The sequence below is a fragment of the Labeo rohita genome, chromosome 10 (genome assembly GCF_022985175.1).
Source record: "Labeo rohita strain BAU-BD-2019 chromosome 10, IGBB_LRoh.1.0, whole genome shotgun sequence".
Classification (NCBI taxonomy): domain Eukaryota; kingdom Metazoa; phylum Chordata; class Actinopteri; order Cypriniformes; family Cyprinidae; genus Labeo; species Labeo rohita.
This window is the reverse complement of record NC_066878.1, coordinates 23925137-23945467: the sequence shown is the minus strand read 5'-3', so window position 1 is coordinate 23945467 and position 20331 is coordinate 23925137. Positions and strand designations below refer to the sequence as shown.

The 20331-nt window shown below is 36.0% G+C and overlaps 1 protein-coding gene across 4 annotated transcripts in view; it reads right to left on the bottom strand.

Annotated features, from left to right (window-relative positions):
- psd3l (pleckstrin and Sec7 domain containing 3, like) overlaps positions 1-20331 on the bottom strand; it is a 118105-nt gene that overhangs the window by 59973 nt on the left and 37801 nt on the right. For all 4 annotated transcript variants that reach the window (XM_051120335.1, XM_051120337.1, XM_051120338.1 and 1 more), the window contains 3 exons: positions 7291-7482; positions 2592-2672; positions 354-466 (listed from right to left, as the gene is read on the bottom strand). In XM_051120335.1, the coding sequence (XP_050976292.1) occupies positions 354-466; positions 2592-2672; positions 7291-7482 (386 nt within the window). The remainder of the gene's footprint in view (positions 1-353; positions 467-2591; positions 2673-7290; positions 7483-20331) is intronic.

Here is a 20331-nt window from a genome sequence, read left to right as displayed (position 1 = left end):
AAACAGCTTGCTTAAATGTTTAACATTCCTACAATGATAAATTAAATTACTCCAGAGCAGGTTTATATTCTGGGTTATTTATAATTCATATAATGCATTCAAATAATTATTATACGAGCTGGCAATTTTATTAAACTCTGCATTTAAATTAATTTAAATATATACATAGCCTATAAATAAGTCTCAAAATATGAGTCTTTTAAAATGACTAAACTTCTGCGTTTGCTTTTTTTTAAATGTGTTCATCCACCGCTGAATAATAATTATCCTTTACATATTCAACTGATCTGAAATATATATTTTTAAGTAATGAGTGAATCAGAAAGGTTCTGTAGGAAAGGTTCATGAAGTACCTTGTGCATTGATGACAGTGGGATTACACTGATAGTACCGATTAGAGAAATGAATTAACACCCGCTCTCTCTCCTGAGTCTCGCCCATTAGTGAGAATGCTTTCAGAAAACATCTGCAACATAAAAACAGCAATACAACAGAACATTGAACATCACGTGTCTCGTTTGTAGCTTGTGTGTGAAGACTCATCAGGGGTCCAGTAACAGGTCCAGATACAAGATAAAAAGAGCCAACAAAGTGCTCCAATCACAGTACAAACATTAATGATGTGTGTGGGCATACCACAGGATGAAATAACAATCCAGAACCACACAAACAGATGAATGAAAAAGTTTGTGAACACTGGCCAATTATCTGAACTTGGTAAGAATGACTCTTGTGATTGGACACTGTCCTAAAATAACTTTATAACAACAGACTTCAAAAATTAAAACAACATAATAACGTTCAGCATTTTCTGGTTGCACAGACGATTTTTATTGTTCAAAATATTCTATATTCTATCATTTTTTATTGCAGTATACGTAATATCACATAACAGTAACGATATACAGTGCACAGCATAAATGAGCACACCCCCTCTGAATAAATATAAAAGATGTATTTTCTTAATAATCACTAATATAATTCATGGAAAGATGGCAAAATTGAAATGTATTGAACATATACTCAATAAAAAAATATATGCCAATATTTTCTGTAAAATAAGTAAATTAGCCAATTTTGTTTAAATGAAGGATTGCAAAAATGAGTACACCCTAGATTTAAGTCAGCAAATGCATAATATTCTAGTACTTATCATGTCCTCCCTAACTCCAAGCCACTGAGTGTACAAGTTCATTTAAGCGAGCTCCTTAAATGCCCTGGTCTTTAATGGGTGTTGTTCAGCTCGTCTCTACAGAATCCCCTACAGCTGCTCAAGAGTGTCAAGATCAAGATCAAGGTCAAATACATGTCCACTGAAGGATTTTCAGAATGAATGAACGAATATCTTCATTGTCATGCTGAAAAATTTGCCCAACAATGCAGCAAATGAGGAGAGGGTAGCATCTTCTGTTTCAAGTTTTTGTATTACTTCACACCATGGTGTGTAAATTCATGACAGCACTGATAAAGCACAACTTTTTCACACCTTCAGCACTCATACATCCCTATAGAAGAGCTTTACTACCACTGAACGCCACTGTGGGAACCAGGCACTTCTCACTGTACTCCTCCTCTAGCAACAGCAGAACATTTTGGATGCTTCTGGATCCGAAATGATTGACTTGATTCCCAGAAGTCTATATTTTGTAAATATGGGCCTTGGAAGAGGTTAAATGAGTTTATTATGCTTTGGCTACAGTAGGTAATTCCAGTGGTGACAACAACCATGCATGTCACTTCTGCAGGCTGTGTCGTACTCTGTGAGATGAAGTGTCACTCTTTTCATAGCTTTTGCTGGCTCTGAGACACTTGCATGGTATTTCTTCTGCTCTTTTTCAAGCAAAAATTCACTCATCACTAAATGAAAAACTATTATTTCAGGAGCCTTGTCACAAGTCCATTGTTTGTGAATGTTGGTGCTACTTCTGCTATATTTTCAAACCTAAAACAATAATTTGGTATTCCTCTTGTACCACTGTCCTCTTTTATGCTAAGAAATAAATCTCCTGGCTTTGGTTTTGGCTTTGGTCCTCCTTTGGTTTAATATACTTACCTGTTGATCAAACATTGCCTTAAACCTATACAAGTTTTTTTATTTAGGAACTTTCAAGTGGGTGTACTCTCTTTTGCAACACAACATTTTATCACTTCACTGATCAAGCAAGCTTGTTAGAACATTATATCTCCAAAGAACCCTAACATGTCTATTAAGGAAAGAGTAATTGCTAAATTTGTTAAGTTTTAGAAGGGGTGTACTCATTTATGCTGTGCACTGTATATCACAATATTCATTTATTATTATTATTGTTTATTATTAGTATTGTTTTTAATATTCCTCTTTTTTATAAATGTGTGAATTAAATAATTTACTACTAAAAATTCATTTTAGCAGTTTTTTTTTTGTTTTTTTAAACAAACAGCAAGATTACTTATAGTAAAATAGTGGTATTGTTGCAAAAATATTAGAGTTAAAGACTGTAAACATACAACCAAATGAGCTACATTTTAGACATTGCAAAATAGCAGCAACACACACTGTGACTGTATGACTGCACAATAATTGAATGACAAGTACTTGACATGAGACGCACCTGAGTGATTGGTCCAATGTCATGTCTGTAAACTCAAAGAATTTGAGGTACTCTTCTGCAACCATCTTACTGAAGTCATTACTGTGACACAAACAGAAGATACATATTACAATATAACAGAGATAAAAACTGACATTCACATTAGCAACAGTTCAAATGGACATGAACCCATACAGTTCCTGGTATCTGAATCACATTTGATGAGAGCCCATGTACACTATAATCACAACATTTTATACTCACTGTATGTGTCAGTGTGACAGAAATCAGACATACTGAAGTTCAGAGCATTTTACTAGTTTATGATGAACAACCATGAAAAGACATTAATCTACCCTGACACAACTCCATAATGGAGAGGGATGCAGAAGAGGAACCACAGCAGAGTATAAAGCACATTACATAAGAAACATGCATTCCCAGTCAGACATGTGAATGAGTTCACGGCAGCGTCACTATATGACTGAGACTTGACATTCAGGGTTCCCACACCTTTTGACCAATGAATTTAAAAATAGAATTCAAGCATTCTATTGGTGTAATGATGAGGATGTACACAGAGCATCTGAAATAAATACAGTATTTGTGGAATATAAATAATTATATTCACAATTGAGACTTTAAAACGAAAGCCTTCCTCCAGGTATTTTTATTTGTGCTGTGCTGGTAACCTACTGTTGTAACAACTCTTACTTTCAAGTGCAGTTTGTTTGTGATTATACTGCATGCACTTTTTTTATACATTAAGAATTCCTACAGTGTGTATTGATTTAAATTCTCTGAGGTGATTTGTACTTATGGATTTATCTTTTTCTTCTGGCAAGTCATAAAAATGACTTCCAGCTGTGGTCAGATAATACAAGCATTTCCCTTCTAGTGCTATTAGACCTACTGCCTTTGACACTATAGACCATGACATTCTCCTAAATAGGCCTGAGAATTATGTTGGCATTTATGGGCAGGTATTAGCATGGTTTAGGCCCTACCAATCCAACAAGTTTGTCTGTGTTAATGTCAAGACGCCCAACCCAACAGAACTATGGTGTGCCACAGGGCTCAGTATTAGGCCCTCTACAGGATTAGGTCCTGTGGACAGAGATTGTCTTCAGACAGCAGTAGAGTGAGAGAAGATATGTGCGTGGCTATGGACTGTGTGACAGGATGAGCATGGGGTTACTGATAATGATGGTCTCCAGACAGGAAAGTAAGACACATGGGCTGTGGACAGTGATGGTCTTCAGACAGCAGGAGAGTGAGACAGGATGAGTGCAGGGCTGTGGAGGCGGTGCTACAGAGAACACGGGAGTAATGATGCTCTCCTCTGGAGTACTGCGTCTGGCACTGAGAGTGCTTATGAATATGGATGAGTGCCTGTATGTTCAAATCTTGATTTCCAGTGTCTGAGAATATGAGGGATGAACTTGAAGGCTGAGTGTTTAACTGCTCCAGTGCAGCCACTGACCTAGGGTCACACACAGATCTGATTGGTTCTGACAGAGGCAAAGAAATATATCAGAGAAATAACTGTGAGCACAGTTCACCACAGTAAACTAGAGGATGATAAACTGAGCTGTTGTTTTAGATGCTTGTATACAGACAATGCAATGTATGAATGGCATTAGCAACAGCTTGAAGTAACAAGATCTTTGGTATGAAAAATAAATATGCTGTTCTAAAAATACTTGAAGTGCTGATGAAGATTTTTAAAGTTAGATTCATTTTAAGGGTGTGGACACAGCTGTGTCGTTCAAAAAGCAAGCAGAAACACAATGAATTATGTTTCCATTTATTTATTTATTCTGCCTAATGAAATGGGGAAAAAAGCTGCCATATGCTTTAAACTGTATTCATTCTGTATATTGTTCTACGAATGTTATTGTTAAAATTTCTTGACAATAAATGTTTCAAACTCATTTTAGTTTATTGTTTTATTTAACTGATTTTATGCCAAAAGTACCCCTTTTATGCCAAGGTACCACAAAGGTACCAGTACATAATGTGTTAACATTACACATGTTTACACTTCATGTTAACCTTTCTGACACATTCACTGTGTTAAAATCATTAACACAGCGAATGTGTTGAAATTAACACAACAAACCTTGTCTCAGAACTCACCCATTGATGTGTAAGAATTTAACACAGTTTGAGTCTGTTTTAACACATCTTTTTAAGAGTGTAGCATTTATGTATATAGCATTTTTCAAAGCAGCTTTGAAGAATAATATTGTAGTAATGAGGACTTAAATATTATTTAAAGCTAAATAGAAGATATTTTTAAGAATTTTGGTAACCAAACAGTTGCTGGTCTCCAATGACTTTACTTTTATAAGTCAATGGGGACCAGCAACTGTTTTGTTGTACACATTCCTCAAAATATACTATTTTGTGTTCAGTAGAAGAAAGAAATTCACACAGGTTTGGAAGAACTTGATGGCAAGTAAATGATAACAATTTTTATTTTTGGGTATTTGTCTGTAAACCTCAAGTGAGCAAATCAAAGGGGAATGAGGCAAGGAATGAAAAACTCCAGGGGCCTGAAGTATAAATTTAAAAAAAAAAAAAAAATTAATAAAAATAATCGCCACTGAAACATGCATACACCATTTTTTTGTGTAAACACTGGAATTTATTCAAAATAAATCTGGCATAAATACGAGGACTGTGCAGACACACTCTTTTACTGGCGTTAGCAAACTGATGACTGGCCAAGTACTGAAGTACACAGAATGATTTGAAACTCTTTTACATATTTTGATTAAATGTGCCACTCTTAAAAATGAAGGTAAGCAGTCAAATTACATAACGTTATAAAATTATTTGCATTTAAGCTTAAAAAACACTGGTAGTGTATGTGCTGCTCAAGGGACACTTTTCCCGTGCCATGCTACATTTTACTGCCAGAGGGGACTGCTCGGCTTATGGTCGTCCTACTTTGAACTGTGCTCTAAACTGATGACATCTGAGTGCAAAGATAACATTTTCACCTGAATAACGATAAATACGTGACGTGTGCATTACGAAGAAGATGGTTTAGCAACATAGACACTGCCGGAGCTATTCAGTGATTAAACAATCTAGGGCTGCAACAACTAATCGATAAAATCGGTTATTATCGATAATGTAAATCACCAACAACGATTCTCGTTATTGATTAGTCGGATTTGTCCACAGTGCACGTACAACTTCAGCCAGTCGCGTAAAATTACAGCACTGAACAATGCATTTCTATGGACAAAATGCATCTAAAATAGTGGAGAAAACTGAATGAGATGCTGTGGGAGATGTACATGATCCAAGCTGCCCAAAACAGGAGAATTCTTTATTTAAGCTTTTATTTTCAAATGTATTAGCGTAATGGCTTGCCCTGTCAGGTGCTTTGACAGATGCGTTTGCATCCTCCGCGCAAAAACTTTCAGTTCATGGTCCCTATCCTTATCTGTAAATGTCACAAATTAATGCAAGCATTTCCATTTTTGCATAAAAGTCCGTCCTGACAGTGAGTGTTAAGTTTAAATCTTTACCGAATGAGCAGCGCAGCAGTGGGCACATCAGACATACAGAATAATACTCAGCACAAAAACACTGATTGTGTTAAAATATCTGTTGTTGAACGTTAAATTTAGGTTCAAAAGACATGTAGTGCACATATTTAATGAGAGTAGGAACTGTATATGGATAACAGCGCGTAATTATCTGAAAATAAATATCAGACTGTTCATAGTCGCCTTTTATATAAAGAAACGACAGTAAACGTGACATTGATCAAAGTGAACGCGTGTTCATGCAGAACATTTCTCTCACCTGTTGGTTAACACTTTGTTTAAGTTTGTTTTTATTCGTCTATCTGTATTATACCTTTAATTTTTAATGGAGAGATTTATGTCTGTGTTTACTATATACAGTGTTTAACGAACTACTAAAACAAATTTATGTAAGACCAACAGTATTGGTGATCACCAAAATTATTTTTTAGCTTTCTGTATTGGTTAGTCCTCCAATATGCATAAGCTCTTTAAGCAACAGTAGGCTATTTCTAAAGCTATAATATAATTATTGTTGTTATTAAAAAGCATTTTATAGTGTTTTCTCTTCAGACACCCAATTACGGTAAAAAATAACATAATGCGACTAAGAATGCAAGCTGTTATGACAGGCATAGGAGGCAATTTTTGATATGTAAATAAATGCTATTTAGTTGTTCAGTTTGTTATTTGGCCAATAAATGACACTAATATTTTTAGATTTAAACCATTTTTGACAGATTCCTAAAATATTTGTGTTTGTGTCTCTTTATTACGACAGGTGGTCTAGCACATTAAGCACTGTATGTTTTCATAGCATTCAGTTGGCACATTTGTGGAATAGTGTGATTTTTGTCAATAAAATAAAAAAAATACGAGCAAAAATAACCAGCCAACTAATCGATTATCAAAATAATCCTTAGTTGCAGCCCTAAAACAATCCACTAGTCAGTTTCTGCTGTGGCTTTGTCAGAGAGTTTGTCAAAACTACCTGTCAATCAAAGACTCAAAGTAAGCATCAACATACATTTTTGCACAATGTTTTTTTTTTCAGGTTCTAGTTTGAAGCTAATGTTTTGACATTCCTCAGGCAGGTGCGTATAACACGTTTCCAATCGAAGACAGGATAGAGAGGAGGAAAACACAGATCTGAATTTATGGCTGAATGCACTCACTTCTTGCCCAGATGTTTGGCGACATCCGAGCGCCGGAAGCCCTCCAGGTGGTAGAGCCGTCTGGCCAGACGTCGGGCAGCTTCCTGGTCACTTCGGCTGCCATTGTGGAGAACATCTGTGTCCTTAAGACATTCCACACCATCCATGTCTGAGTCCCAGTCTGACAGCACGTCCTTCAGCCCTGCATCGCTGCTGCACAACACACATGAAGAACGGGTCACAACAATCCAACAACTGACTAGTCAGTTAGTTTACAGATTTCTTTATTTCATTTTAATACTTTTAGCACCACAGCTTTACTTAGTATGTTATTACTGTGACGTACTTCCAAGTAAAACTGCTTTTCATACATTAGTAGAGAATGTGAACAGAACGCCCATTAATTTGCCTAAATGACACGCTGACTAACAAGAAGTACCTGCACACTGAAAAACATCTCAATCCGTTCACCCATTTAACCTTGCGTAAGTGACCTTTAATGAACTGTCTGATATCTCCTGCTGATAGCAGCAATCTCAGTGTCCAGATAGCACCCTGCCCGCACCATCAGAAACATTTCACAAGAGAGAAACAAGCTCAAATCAACAGGCCGACATTATAGAAGGCCAATGTTACCACAGGCTTCTGCCAACAGCGATAAAAACCAGAACTACATCAGAAACAAATGTAACGATCGTCACCTGCTGTCCTCCCACATCAGTGACATCATCCGAGAGTCCAATCTGTTTTATTCTGGTTCTGGCAACATTTCAGAGCCATTAGCCACTGAAGGACAATACAGACTAATGCTAGCTGTTGTCATAAAGGACTGCATCTTAAGAAGGTTATGACCCTTGAACAGAACTTCATCTGAGATCTGAACAGAGACGTGACTGAGATGCAATGAGGAGGTTGATTAAAGAACACAAATGCTTTTTTGTTACTTCTCTGTACAGCGAGAGCATTAATTCATAGGGCCGAACAGGTGGAGATGAATGACCATGAAAAACAATTAAATGCATTGCTCACTAAGGCTGGTTTTTGAAGTTGAAGAGTTTGTTTTATTTATTTACTCTCAAATGTACTGCATTAGCACAATCTTCCTCAAGTCATCACACACAGTTGAACAGTGCCATCTGTTGAGTGCCTGAACAAATGACAGCAAATGTGAAAATCTCATTTTAGGAATGGCAAAGTGATAATATATTGTCGAAAATAAAACTGGGTCAGCTCATTGGCAGGGGTGGCAGTTATGCAACAGTTCATTCTGCTCCCTCACTTGGATTGGACACTGGCTGTCAATCTTTCTTCACTGCTCATATCAAATACGAATTCCCTGTGTTTGTGTGCTTCCCTAGTTTAGAAACATTCAAACAAGTCTCAAACAAATACCTTTACCTAATCCAGGTTGATATTTTGTAAATACAGTTGAGGTCTAAAGTTTACATACACCTTGCAGAATCTGCAAAATGTTAATTATTTTACCAAAATAAGAGGGATCATACAAAATGCATGTTATTTTTATTTAGTACTGACCTGAATAAGACATTTTACATAAAAGATGTTTACATATAGTCCACAAGAGAAAATAAAAATGACCCTGTTTAAATGTTTACATACACTTGATTTTTAATACGGTGTTGTTGCCTGAATGATCCACAGCTGTGTTTTTTATTTTAGTGATAGTTGTTCTTGAGTCCCTTGTTTGTCTTGAACAGTTAAACTGCTGCTGTTCTTCACAGAAATCCTTCAGGTCTCACACATTCTTTGTTTTTCAGCATTTTTGTGTATTTGAACCCTTTCAAACAATGATTGCATGTCTTTCCATCTTTTCACACTAAGGACAACTGAGGGACTCATATGCAACTATTACAGAAGGTTCAAACACTCACTGATGCTCCAGAAGGTAAAACGATGCATTAAGAGCCGGGTGTAAATAAACACAGAAGATTTATACATTTTCTTATTTCGCCTAACTATCATATTTTTTTCATTTAATACTTCTTTTCAGAAGCTACGGAAGTTACATGTTTCCAAGAACACAAAATAAGTTAAATTTACTCTGATCTTTAAATTTAAAAAGTTTTCACCCCCCCGGCACCATCGTGTTTCCTTCTGAAGCATCAGAGAGCGTTTGAACCTTCTGTAATAGTTGCATGTGAGCCCTCAGTTGTCCTCAGTGTGCAAAGATGGATCTCAAAATCATACAGTGATTGTTGGAAAGGGTTCAAATACACAAAAATGCTGAAAAACCAAAGAATTTGTGGGACCTAAAGGATTTTTCTGAAGAACAGTGGGCAGTTTAACTGTTCAGGACAAACATGGGACTCATGAACAACTATCACTAAACAAACAACAAAAAAAACTGTGGATCATTCAGGTAACAAAGAAGTATTAAGAATCAAGTTTATGTAAACCTTTGAACAGGGTCATTTTTATAAATTCAACTATTATTTTCTCTTGTGGACTATATGTAAACATTTTGTATGCAAAAGATTTTATTCAGGTCAGTACTAAATAAACAATAACATGCATTTTGTATGATCCCTCTTATTTTGGTAAAATAACTAATATTTTGCAGATTTTGCAAGGTGTATGTAAACTTTTGACCTCAAATGTGTATTGGTCTGAATTAATTAACTGCACAAATACTGTACCATACACAATACAGAAGAACAGAATTACACAATAGGATCATCAGAACAGTTTAATTAGAACTTTTTAAATATTTTAAAATACTGAAAATACAAGGCATACGTTAAAATCATTTTTGACAAAATGTGTTCAAATGCAAATGAAAATAGAGAATTAAAGAAATTTACAGCTTGTTCCATCAAAGCAACTGAGACGACCATTTAAGACAACAAGTGTGAACTGTTAAGAAATTCTTTGAAATTGTTGAAAAATCTGCCAGTTTGTACAGATGAAGTTCTAACATCACTGGTAAATTACCATTTTGACGTGTAAAGCTGTAGATTACTAATTCAAGTACTTTCAGGGTCAGGATTGAAACAAGAAGTCCACTTTAGACAATTAATAAAAGCTTTGACAGAAATTATGCAATTATTCAGTAATGACGACAATAACATTTGTGACTAGAAAGTAGAAGACAAAAAAAAAAGCAGAACTGAACAGATAATAAAACTAAAGCACCTATATGGGGGTAGAATTGTAGCATAATTCCAAATAAATAGATTATGATCCACAAATAAATGTAGATATTTACAAAAAATACACATACTGACAAATAAATAAATGAGATCCACAACTGCATTGGCTCAAATATTTCCTATTTGAGCCAAGGCAGATAAATGAAGTTATTTCCGGAATAGACCACCCTGATTGTAAAGTGAACCGTGATTGGTTATAGCGAGAACGTGCTATGATAGATCAGCAAAGTGAGGCTGTTATCTGATTGGCTTGAGTAGACGGTGGGTGGAGTCCATGCATTTGTGGATCGTCGGCATCTTGACACTAAAAATGTTTCAAAATCCACAAATGCACGCAGTGATCTACAAATGCACAGGACACAATTCACAAATGAATGTCAGGCAAAGTATTTTTTGTGTGAATTTAATTCATGTTTGTGAAAGTCTAATATTTATTTGTAGGATTCATTCCATTTATTTGTCGATGTTTTTTTTGGGTTTTTTTTTCATTTTTTTTTACATTTATTTGTGGATCATAATCTATTTATTTGGAATTATGCTACAATTCTACCCCCATACACTTCTCCTCATCTGAGCGGATGAAAAAAATGCTGCAGCATTTAACAGTCATTTCCGATGACTGACATCATAGATTTTACTGGTATTTTATTGCTGAAGTGTGAAATGTATATTAAATAGGAAGAGTCAGAAAGCCATTGCTTGTGTGAAAGGCAAATGTGATGCATTTCCTAATCTGGCAATTTTACAGCAATTTACCAGGTTTTACATGTGAAAGCAGCTTATGAAGCAGGGATATTGCAGCACATTATATCCGCACATCTGTTTGTGGATGAACTTGTTTTTCAATCTTAGATTCTAAAGGCAATTATTTCTTTAATATGTAACAAATATGCTAATACTGTCTTCAGCAACACATAAATAATTCCTAATGTCATTTAAGTACAAGGGAAATACAGTCTATATACTGTTTAAAAACAAATGATTACAGCCTTTAAGTGTTTCTGCATGAAGTAAACATTCAGGTTTAGGTGTTATTTTTCAAAGTAACACAAATAAATACATTTAAAACAAACAATGAGTGTTTTACTCCTTTACGTCAATACTGTTGTTTGATAAATATTTATGTAATAACAATCAGCAGCAGATCTATTCAATCTGATATTTTGATGCAAATCAAGATCTTCTCCCACCTGTTTACATTTACAAACCTACTGATGTTTATATATTAGACAATAATAATCTAATCTAATATTTACATTTCAAAGGTTTCTTGCACCACACTATAACAGTGCAGACATTTATTTACATTTTTTAAATGACAAAATGAAATGCTTTCTACACATATGGGTGTGTAGAAAACTAACATTAACAGTCTGTTGCATTTAGTCGCTTGAGTTTTGAAACACTGGAATTGCCATTGAGGGTTCAGCATCACAACCTGCTGGAAACACATTCAAATATATAATAGGACATAATCAATACAAGCACCAAACAGCTCTTGTCTCCAATTATTAGCGTCTAGGATTCATCTGCTCTCTTTAGCATTTAGTTAAGGAATGCAAATGGCTAATTATCAAGCATTTACAGAAAGACGATTCGGCGCCACTGCAGAGTAAACAGTTATTGTGAGAATATATCAATGTTAAGCTTTGAAATAAGCTTGGCCACAGATACAGAGCTGAGATGAGTGACTGATGAGAGTGCATGTTTGACAGAGAGACACGCAGGATGTCTGCACACATACTGAGATTTATACTTGCATCTGAATGACAGCACATCCCATCTAAACGTGTAAAAGTCATAAATACCTGCGATGGTCAACAATTCAGCCTCCTGTCAGCTTGTGGAGCTTAGATGTTGTTGTAGTTTCTAATTACCTTCTAATTTTGCATGCATTCATGCTCTCATTAGCCAATAATTCACAGCAAAAAACACACTGTGTTCAGCACAAATTCACTGCTAATTAACCTGTATTTTATGTAGTCTGGTCATACTTTTTTCTACCTTGTGCAGTTTGCTTGTTATGCAATTCATTCATATTAGACCAATTTGCTTAGACAGCTTTTACTGAGTGACAGACACATTTGTGCCAAAATGCTGTTTGGAGTTTGTTTAGGCGCGGGGCCTCTGATTTTAATAACAAAATATATGGGAAATGTTTTTCCCCCTGATGTTTTGAAAAGCCTATTTAGCTGAAAGGCCTATTTATTTAGCTAAACTAATTATCCATGATTACATAAGTTAGTTACATCTTATTAATCTGCATTAAGCATTTTTGTTTTTTTCCCTTCCTGTCCATGACTCTTTTAGACTTTTGCACTGGGATTGTTCCAGAGAATGGGGTTGATTAATTGCAGACTTGTGGTGCCAGTGAAACATCCGTTAAAAGAACAACGCAAAAAAGAAAATTTGCTGAAAATTTACTCATCTTTAGGCCACCCAAGATGAGTTTGTTTCATCATCAGAACAGACTTGGAGAAAACTGCAATTGAGTCATGTCAAACACTTGTGATGTTTTCAGCTGTTTGGACTCTCATTCTGACGGCACCCATTCACCGCAGAGGATCCATTGGTGAGCAAGTGAGGTAGTGCTACATTACAATATAATAATAATAATCTAATAAAATATGTTCCTATGAAGAAACTCGTCTACATCTCGCATGGCCTGAGTACTTTTTTTTAACAAATTTTCATTTTTGAGGAAACTACTCCTTTAAAAGTGACTTTTTATTGATTTAGTCTGAAAACAGTTTCAGACTAAATCAATGTAGTGTACATGTAAAAAAATTCAACCTAATTCAACAATATTGTAAATCAAATCCCAAACTTAAAAACTTCTCAAATACTAAATAAATAGCAAAAAGAGATACTGGACATGCTGTAACTCCATAGCCTGCTGTTCTAGTGTTACTCCACAGGGAGGCAGTCATAGCAGAAACAGATCATCAAAGCATCTGTCTTCATCATGCTACACCAATACATCAAAGACACAACACACATGAATACAGATGCAAAACACTGAAGATGTTCAGACAGGATGACTCATAATTGCAAATTTGCCAGGGAAGTAACACCCATGATATCAACTGAATATCTCACACTGCACAGTTGGACGTTTCTAATGCTCATCAAGGCTGTGTTCATTTGATCAAAAAAACAGAAAAAAGTGTAATATTGTAAAATAATATTACAATGTAAAACAATGTTTTTCTATATCAATATACACTAAAATTTAATTTATATCTGTAATTAAAGTTTCAGAAATATTACTCCAGTCTTCAGTGTCACATGATCCTTCAAAAATCATTCTAATATGCTGATTTATTATCAGTGCTGGAAACAGTTCTGCTGCTTCTTTTTTTTTTTTTACCTGTGATACCCTTTTTCAGGATACTTTGATCAATAAAAGGTTAAAAAGAACAGCATTTATTTTAAAAATAAAAAGATTTTCTAACAATCTAACAATATGCACTACTGTTCATACTGTTCAAGTCTGGGGTCCGTAAAATTTTATTCTTTCTTTTTTGAAAGAAATTAATACTTTTATTCACGAAGGATGTGTTAAATTGATCAAAAGTGATAGTACAGATATACATTGTTAGAAAAGATTTATATTTTGAATAAATGCTGTTCTTGTTATCACATGTTCCAAAAAAAAAAAATAATAATAATAATATTTGACAGCACATCTGTTGATAATTCTAATAATAAATCAGCATATTAGAGTGATTTCTGAAGGATCATTAAGACTGGAGTAACAGCTAAAGATGAAAATTCAGCTTTGCATCACAGGAATGAATTAGAGTAAAGTATATTCAAATAAAATAAAAAAACAAACAAACAAACATTATTTTATATTGTAATAACATTTTGCAATATAACCATTTTTTCTGTTTTTGATCAAATAAATGCGGCCTTGATGAGCATAAGAGACTTTTTTAAAAGCATTACAACTCTTACTGATCACAAACTTTTCAAACTGTTGTGTTTATATACACGTTTCCAAATCTACCATGGTTAGCCAGAGTAAATATATCTAAAAAAAATAGCAGTGGTGACACTATATTGATAATAGTAGTGATGCTTTGTGTACATAAAGCAAACAGCACATCTGCTTCATACCACACAACTTTTTTTATGAGAAGAGTGAAAAAGACATTAGTACTATCCTACGATAAGCACTGTAGTCTAACTGCCTGTGGTACAGCTGTGGAAGACTCACTGTGATTTACTATTTACTAAAATTAAAAACATTACATTTTACTCCTCCGTGTCTGAACGCGACGCGACGCGTCACAACAGAACGCAACGATCCATTATAAATCACTGAACTTGTCTTCATGAATAGCTTATGCGCGTTCCGCGCGCGTCAACTGTTCGTGCTTTATTGCTTACGTATAAAGGGCGCGTTGCGTTCTGATGTGTCGCGTCGCGAACGTGCAGTTATCAAACTTTCAGTAGTGTCTTTGTTTACCTGCAGATTTCACGTACACGTCCAGAGCGAAAACCTCCAACTCTCACGCACCGCTTCCGTTAACATCCCGACAGAGACGCAAGCTCAAACGCGCCGTTAAAGTTCAAACCTCGCCAGTTAAAGCAAGTAAAATAAAGCGCTGTTTAAAGTTCGGCACATACTAGTGTCTGCTCATCTCTCACGCATTTCCCACAAACCCTTGCTGCTCTCAGCCAGACCTCAGCGCACAGAGGAGGGAGAAGAAGAGCGGGAACATCCTCTTCTTTAAAACTATTCTTTTCACAAAACAACTGAACGACTGACAAAGAGCAGATGGAGCTCTAGGGATGTGTCTCCAATGGCGTGCAGCCATACTAGTTCTACTAGCGATGTAGTATGCAAATGTGTGTGCGGTATGCATGGGATACTTAGCAGTACGACGCAGCAATACATACTAACAAAGCTGATTTATTTTTGTTTCAGATATTTTCTAGATTCATTAAGAATTTATTTGCACTTTTTTCTTATTTAGGTTAGGGGAAAACATCGTAGAGCTGTTTTAAAGCTAACTTATTTACTGTTTGGCATGAAAGAAGTGACTTCATTCTGGCATGTGTAAACCGCAACCACAACATTTCATTCATTTTAGACCACTACTATAAAACTGGAAGTGACCACACCTCTCGTTCCAAACAGAAAACACAAGCAAAGCTGGTGTTATTTTCAACACTGGTGTTATTTGTTTAACTCAAGCGCTAGTACATTATTTTCAAACTTTAAAGGATTATTAGAAACTCTAGAAAAGGAAGAGACGTGGAGAGGCGATGCATGAAGTGCACTGTGCTGAGACACGCTTCATAATGGGAAACAGTGGCGTTTCTCTCATTGCCGGTGCCGGACTCTAAACGCAGCAGTGGTTCTACAGACCGTGACCACACCATGTCGGGTTTTTCTGGGGCCCTGAAGGGAGTGTCTGGCCAGCTGTGCTGCAAAGGCACAGACCTTCATTCTGGCTTCAGGCAGCTTGAAAAACTTCAACTGGTTAGAATTAGGGCTAAAATGTGGAGACCAAGCAAAAGAAAACATAAGCTTAACAATACAAAAAACAGTATTTGTAACATTCACAACATAAAAAGGGTTGAGAAGCAAAGCAAACAGCAAGTTGCAGGAATGATAAATTGATTACAGTATTACTCACCCTCAGCCAATTACTCAACCTCATGCTTGGCACACTCATATCAAACCCATAACACCTTCGTTCATCTTTGGAACACAAATTAAGATATTTTTGATCCAAGAGCTTTTTGGCCCTGCATAGACTGTGTTTTGGCCTTCTGTCTCGGCCGCGGAAGCATGGCAGCAGGCTTTGTCCTGAACGCACTTCATTCCAAGAAACGTTCATTTAGCATTCTTGTTTTATTCGATAGATAATTCACCAACAGAATTATATTAAAGTTAAGATACAAATTATAACAAACGAAAAAGAAGGGATTCTACGAAAAAACAAAACATTTGAAGTGTTTCAAAAATTATATCTGTTATATACCTGACGAATGAAGGTCTACGGTTTTGGACAGACAAGAGGGTAATTAAAGGAGAAGTTCACTTTCAGAACAACAATTTACAGATAATGTACTCACCCCCTTGTCATTCAAGATGTTCATGTCTTTCTTTCTTCAGTCATAAAGAAATTATGTTTTTAGAGGAAAACATTTCAGGATTTTTCTCCATATAATGGACTGATATTGTGCCCCGATTTTGAACTTGCAAAATACAGTTTAAATGCAGCTTCAAACGATCACAAATGCGGTTGTAAACGATCCCAGCCGAGGAAGAAGAGTCTTATCTAGTGAAACAATCAGTTATTTTCATAACAATAATACAACTTATATACTTTTTAATGTCAAATGCTCGTCTTGTCTTACTCTGCCTGAACTTTTTTTCCTGTTCATGACAGTTAGGGTATGTTCACCCTCAACTTAAAAATCGTCATATATCACTTTTTTACATTTTTTGTTAAGGCTGTTTGATCTTCTTTGCATTTTCACTTTGCAAAGACTGTGTCAGTACTTCTGCAGTGATGTAGGATGATTTTGAAATGATTTTTGAAGTTGAGGGAGAAAATACGATTGGAGTTTTTTGACATACCCTAACTGTCTTGAGTCAGAATACACAGAGTTCAGGCAGAGTAAGACAAGACGAGCTTTTAAAATTAAAAAGTATTAATTAAAATAACAAATCATTTTGCTAGATGAGACCCTTCTTCCTCGACTGGGATTGTTTACAACCACATTTGGGATCGTTTGAAGCCGCATTTAAACTACATTTTGGAAGTTCAAAATTGGGGCACCATATCAGTCCATTATATGGAGAAAAATCCTGAAATGTTTTCTTCAAAAAACATAATTTCTTTATGACTGAAGAAAGAAAGACATGAACATGTTGGATGACAAGGGGGTAAGTACATTATCTGTAAATTGTTGCTCTGTAAGTGGACTTCTCCTTTAATGACAGAATTTTCGTTTTTTTTTTTGTCGAGTTTTCCCTTTAAAGCTATTTAAGGAACACAGTTGTGGCATTACTAAATTAATCATTGTTTTTGAATGAACAGGTTGTATAAATAATTCAATGACTTAAACAGAGTCACTTGTTGCCACCTATTGGCATGTAGAGAATCTGCCGAAAGGGTCACTGAAAAAAAAACCCACCAATGCAAACATTTAAAGCAAGAAACAATGTATCTTCTCGAGCACTTTTAATAAACAGAACATCATCCACTGATGGATGCTGGAACAAACGATCACTGAGATGCAAAATGAGACAAACTGTGAAAAGTCAGCACTTTTGGCAGGTGCAGCTCGGCACCACTTTGGTCTGCGTTCATATCCCCCATAGTTAAAATCATGTTCCATGCACTCCTCGATTCTGAAGGCGGGGGTGAAATCACATTCTGGGACTACCAGCACTGCGGCATATAGCCAGCCTGACTCTTGGTCAGCTGCTTGGCTAATCAAAGAACATAGCTAAATGTTGTCATAGTAGAAAAATAGCATTGAATAATGAGAAGTATGTGAGGTGGGATTATTCTATTTAAAGTCATAATGAAACAGAAGAAGCAAAAGTTCTTCTCTTCTGAAAAATACAAATGTGTAAGACAGGGATTTGGTTCTGGCCACTGGTTGTTGGTAAGGATAAAACGATTACCGGTTTGGCCATAAACCATGCTTAGTATTACCGTTTCATATCTTAATTATCTTTAAAAACGTATTTGATTAACGTGATTTGATTACCATTGTTTTAATGTTATTGTTGTAATGTTTATGCAAACAAAAAGTGCAAAGTGTTGCTAACTGTATTTGTTTGTTGGGTTTCGACATAAAACTTGATCTTGAAAAACTTGTCTGTATGAATACTTTTTGCAGCACTTTATATATTAACAATAACATGATAATATTGATAACTATGATCATTTTGTCCACTATAAATGTAATGTGTAATTTTCATACAGTTTCGTCTCTAGTTGCGGATTGGAGTTTGAAATGTGGGCAGTGCACTTAAATGTGACCCTGGACCACAAAACCAGTCATAAGGGTCAATTTTTTGAAACTGAGCTTTATACATAATCTAAAAATGGAATAAATAAGCTTTCCATTGATGTATGGTTTGTTGGGATAGGACAATATTTGGCTGAGATACGAATATTTGAATATCTGGAATCTGAGTGTGCAAAAAAATCTAAATATTGAGAAAATCGCCTTTAAAGTTGTCAAATGAAGCTCTTACTAATGCATATTACTAATAAAAAATTAAGTTTTGATATATTTACAGTAGGAATTTTACTAAATATCTTCATGGAACATGATCAATTTCCTAATGATTTTTGGCATAAAAGAAAATCAATAAATTTGACCCATACAATGTATTTTTGGCTATTGCTACAAATATACCCCAGCGACTTAAGACTGGTTTTGTGGTCCAGAGTCACAAATGTGAGCTTGCAGTTGATTGTGGAGGGACGGGGTTTGTGGACTTTCATTTTCAGGGCAAGATTAAGTAAAAATATTACGAGGTCAAAAAAGAAAATGTATACATGCATGAATCTTTCACAAAATAGATTACAGAATCAATAAAATCACGAATCAGTAGAGTCTTCATGTATCAGAATATATCTTGAGAAGACCATTTCCTACACAGAGCTCCATAAATATCACAACAGGATCATGAAATTATTTCCTCTCCCAAGATACTAAAGCGGGAAGTCATTCTTCCACAACAGACAACAGAAATAAAATGCCACAGATTTAATTCGATTATTCAGAAGGCTCCAACACAACTACTAAAAGAGAAACAGATCCACCCTAGCACAGAAAACAGACCAAAGACTGAAGATCACCTGCACAAACAGGAAACGAGACACCAGTGAAAACATTTACCACATCACTACCCTGAGCCAACAACAGTAGAGGAGAGCCACTGACCTGAAAACAGACTAAAGTCCAAAATATGAAGCATAAATGTACACTTGAGTTACAGAAAGTCTTCTGCAATAGCAACAGACCAAAGGGCTTCAGATAAGGGTCTGAAAGCGCCTCCCTCCTCTGTACTACAGAATGTTGGAGGGGCCAAACAGCACAGAGCAAAGTTAGTTTTTTCATTTTCTCGCACTGAAAGTATGAAGTGAAAGCCTGCACGTGTCACCCTCCCACCCTTTCCAAGCATTCTCCAACTTCCCTATTCCTGCTCCCACATTTCAACAGCACTTAGATTGACCTCAGATTCTCTCTGGGCGTCTACGGAGCACCGGAATAACAGCAGACTACATCGCACTAACTGATACAGCCTGTTCTTCCAGCAGATTACCACAAGAACGCTTCCCAGTGTTTCTGTAAAAGCACAGGGCTGGTACGAATTTGTGTGTGTGTGTGTGTGTTTTGACCTCCAGAAGGAACTTCAGATATCTGAGGTTGTCCGGTCATTTGTGCCACTTTATTGCGAGATGAGGTGGTGGCTGTAAAGTGCTCAGCCTTGAGCCGAAGGGCAGGCCGGTGAAATATGAGGCTGATGAGCAACGACTCAGACTTGCTAGAGTCAGCCAACACACACACACACACACACACAGCATCTCTCTCCTCCAGTCAGATCTCAGTAGATTAGCAGGGTGTGTGCTGATCAATTCAATCCCAGCAGCGCAGATCAGCCGTCATCCTGATGAATACCGAAACACTCCGAACACAAACAAGTGTCATTTGATACTTTAATGGTTCCCTTCTTGCACTTTCCACAACGTCTCCAGATCTTTCATGTGCTGCGATGATATGTATGTGTTTGTAAGATTATACCTAACTAAATATGTACGTATTCTGAAATATAAGTGAGTGAACTTTGTGGCCACTTTATTAGTGTGTTGCTTTAATATAATTCAGTGTTTCCCAACCACTG